The sequence below is a fragment of the Lactuca virosa genome, chromosome 3, assembly GCF_052849685.1.
Source record: "Lactuca virosa cultivar CGN04683 chromosome 3, Lactuca_virosa_CGN04683_v6, whole genome shotgun sequence".
NCBI classification, from domain to species: Eukaryota; Viridiplantae; Streptophyta; class Magnoliopsida; order Asterales; family Asteraceae; genus Lactuca; species Lactuca virosa.
The window spans coordinates 87935007-87938710 of NC_136428.1; the positions used below are offsets into that span (position 1 = coordinate 87935007).

Here is a 3704-nt window from a genome sequence, read left to right on the forward strand (position 1 = left end):
TTTGAACCAAATGGCAAACATCCCAACATCTCTTATAAATGGAGACTGCATAAAATACTTGGGTGGTCTAAATGTTGCTATTTCATTTGGACACTCGGTTGATGCTAGACAATTCCTAGAAGATAAAAGAAGATTGAATGACTGGTTTAAATGGCTGATATGAGGGGATCAACAAGACATTCGATTTGAAAGAATTGCATGGCTTGAAATCATCGGACTATCGCTTAGACTTTGTGAAGAATCAACCTTCTCCTCCATTGTCACAAAGTTTGGCCATGTGATTAATCCATTTGATGAAATTTGTAACAAAATAGACCTTTCAATGGGTAAAGTTGGGATCATCACCACATCAAAAAGATGGATTAATTAAGAGGTGGTAGTATGTGCAGATGGGGAACTAATCAGTGTCGGTGTCGTTGAATACATAGATGACTGGTCACCATTTACACCAGCTTCGTTTGATAAAACGGTAGATTCTGACTCAGAAGACGAAGATAATGGAGAAGACGTGGATAGAGTATTCGAAACCTGGATGCAAGAAGATGCGGATGAACTAAAAAAATGAGAATTCTGTCCTGAAAACATCTCTGATGCCGACGTGCCACAGCCGATCATTCCGACAACCGAAAACGCTCCGTCAGAAAAAGCTCTGGTGAATAACTCGCATGTAATGGGGGAAATGTGCCCGTTTTCGTTGCTTCCCTTGGGGCTTCTCGAAGTCCTGTTCTTAAGGCAATGTTATTGGGAAATTTCGAGACAATAAATGTTCCCAACAGTATAGGAGAAGGTGGGAAGTTGGGTAAACGTACCGGGTTTAGATGCAACGAGATGGGTCGGTCGGCTGGGATGTTTCCTGCTTCACTTCCAGTGGGGTGCTTCAGACCATTTCCTACACCAATAGACAAAATAAATTTTACCGTTCAAGCCCATTATGATGATGACGCTAATTTGGAACCGGGCTCTAGATTTAAACGTAAACGACTACATAAATCTAGGTCAAACTCAACAACTTCCCCTCGCGTGGTGAACTTGTTCTCTGTCGGCAACCTAGGTGATTTGATCAGATGTTTCAATAAAACCACGGACATCGACACTTTAAGTGGAGATCCTCTGATGGTAAATGTCGACCCAATTTTTGCTTCTTGTCCTCGTAACCCACCAGATTGCGTCGCATCCCTACCCTCAAATGAAATCGCATCCCTACCCTCAAATGAAATCGAAGCAACAATGGTTGTGGGCGCTGCTGTCTAGTTCCAAATTGATCCCAGAAATGAAATTCTTTCTGAGATCATGGGCGAAACTGGAGTCGGTAACTGTGATCAATGATTTTCCTGAGTTTGAATGTAAGAGGCATCGACGACGATGTCAAAGTGGGGTGGGTCAGGAGATTAAAAAATTCAAACAAAAGCAACTTTATTGGTATTCAGGAAAAATGGATAAGTGATTTTTCTAACATAAATTTTGCTGGTTGCTAGGATTCATCTAAATTCGATTTTGAAGGGGTTAATTCCATAGGGAGGTCGGATGGTTTCTTGTGTATTTGGAACTCACACTTATTTAATAAGGTGGAGGTAATAAAGTCTAGTCATTTTCTTATAATTATTGGTCAATGGATGGGGTGTAGTGGTCACACAATTTTCGATAATGTATACAGTCCTCAAGCACCCTCAGAAAAGATCAAATTATGGGAAGATTTACTCAATATTATTTTTGTGAAAGTAGGTAGATGGGTTTTGTTCAGTGACTTTAACGGCGTAAGGCGACCGGAGGAGTGATCTAATTCCTATTTTTGTGAAATAACTGGTCGTGATTTCAATTGGTTCATTCAGGAGTCTGGATTGTACGATCTTAACATGGGTGGGCATCGGTTCACTTATTCTATCAAGACGGTCCAAAACTCGGCAAACTAGATAGGTACCTAGTTTGCTCGAATTTTATAGCTTGCTTCTCCTCCGCATGTGCCACGACTTTACCTTGAGAGCTATCCGATCATTTCCGAGTCATATTAACCATGCAATTTGTCAATTTTGGTCCTCCTCCATTCAAATTCTTTAACTTCTGCTTATTAAAAGATGGTATAGACGAAATTGTCCAACAAGCATGGTCTGAATTTCAAGGATACGAGACTGCAGACTCGTATCTTAAGGAGAAGTTGAAGCATCTTAAAAACGTGATTCGCAAGTGGCGGAATCGAGAGTATTTAAAAGAAAGTGTGGAGATGAAGAAACTTAAATCTTCTGTGGAAGAACTTGACCGTCTTGCTGAATCGAGACAGTTGACTGATGCTGAACTTGAAACAAGGAACAAAGACTTTCAAAAAAATTTGGAATCTGAAAGAGTGGCTATCCTTGACCTTAAACAAAAGAGTCAGGTAAAATGGACAATCGAGGGGACGAGAACTCGAAATTCTTCCATGGATACACTAATAACAAGAACAGGTGCACCAGGTTGAATGGTTTGATGATATGAGGGAGGCGGTCTACTGAAGTTATTGAAATTAAAGATGAGATTCATCGCTTTTTCAGTGAGAAGTTCCGAGAGAAGTGGGTATCCCGACCAAAACTACTCAGCCCACTATTTCGTTCTATTTTCTCATCTGATGTGTTGGGAATTGAAGCTCCATTCTCCCCTGATGAAGTAAAGTCGGCTGTTTGGGCTTGTGGTGGTGACCGGGCTCCTAGCCCGGATGGTTTCACCTTCAAATTCCTAAAAACCTACTGGGATACCATTAGTAATGATGTCATGGCTTGTGTAAAACATTTTGAAAGGCATGGTACCTTGGTTCGGGGTTGCAACTCTTCATTCATTGCACTCGTTCCCAAGATCAAGGATCTGAACCTGCTTAGCGATTATCGACCAATAAGTTTGATTGGTCGTGTTTACAAAATAATTGCTAAAATCCTAGCGACTCGACTAAAGCCGATCATTGGCGGGGTTATTGGAGATGTACAATCTGCTTATGTGAAAGGTCGTAATATCCTGGATGGCCCGCTCATCATGAACGAAATACATTCTTGGGCGAAGAAAGTTAAAAGAAGGTGTTATTATTCAAAGTAGACTTCGATAAGGTGTTTGACTCCATTAATTGGGAATACATTGACTCGGTATTCATGTAAATGGACTTCGGGCCTAAGTGGAGGGCATGGATACAGGGGTGTTTGTCATCTTCTCGTCCCTCTGTTATAGTAAATGGTTCTCCAACCAAAGAATTCAATATTCATAGGGGTGTGCGCCAAGGAGACCCGCTATCTCCTTTTCTCTTCATAGTAGCCATGGAAGGACTTAATGTGGCTCTAAAATCTACATGTAATCAAGGCATATTCAATGGGATCAAGATTCCAAATGGTGGTCCTGTGGTCTCACACCTATTATATGTCGATGATGCATTATTTATCGGAGAATGGTCTCGTCATAACATTACCAACCTCGCAAGGATCCTTCAATGTTTTCTCGTCTCATCAGGCCTTAAAGTAAACTTCAGCAAATCCAAAGTATTTGGTATTTGTGCTTCCCTGTTCGAAGCAAATCAGTGGGCAAACATCTTAGGTTGCGAAGTAGGGTCTTTTCCTTTTTAGTACCTGGGAGTGCCGGTTGGAGCCAACATGAACCTAAAAAAATTGGAAACCCATTATCGACCAGTTTAATTCCAAGCTCTCAATTTGGAAGGCCAAAAATCTATCGTTTAGGGGTAGGTTAACTTTGAT

At 41.0% G+C, this 3704-nt stretch overlaps 1 protein-coding gene and 1 long non-coding RNA gene across 2 annotated transcripts; one reads left to right on the forward strand and one right to left on the reverse strand.

Moving 5' to 3' along the window:
* Positions 1 to 1509, reverse strand: LOC145166148 (uncharacterized). The gene is made up of 2 exons (XR_013740405.1): positions 810 to 1509; positions 1 to 721 (listed from the first exon to the last, which is right to left on the reverse strand). It is a non-coding gene; the product is annotated as an uncharacterized LOC145166148 (long non-coding RNA).
* Positions 1510 to 2011: 502 nt separating this feature from the next.
* On the forward strand, positions 2012 to 3057 carry LOC145163775 (uncharacterized). Its single transcript, XM_079082554.1, has 2 exons — positions 2012 to 2438; positions 2618 to 3057. The coding sequence occupies exons 1-2, from the start codon at positions 2012 to 2014 to the stop codon at positions 3055 to 3057; spliced, it is 867 nt and encodes a 288-aa protein (XP_078938680.1).
* Positions 3058 to 3704: the final 647 nt, after the last annotated feature.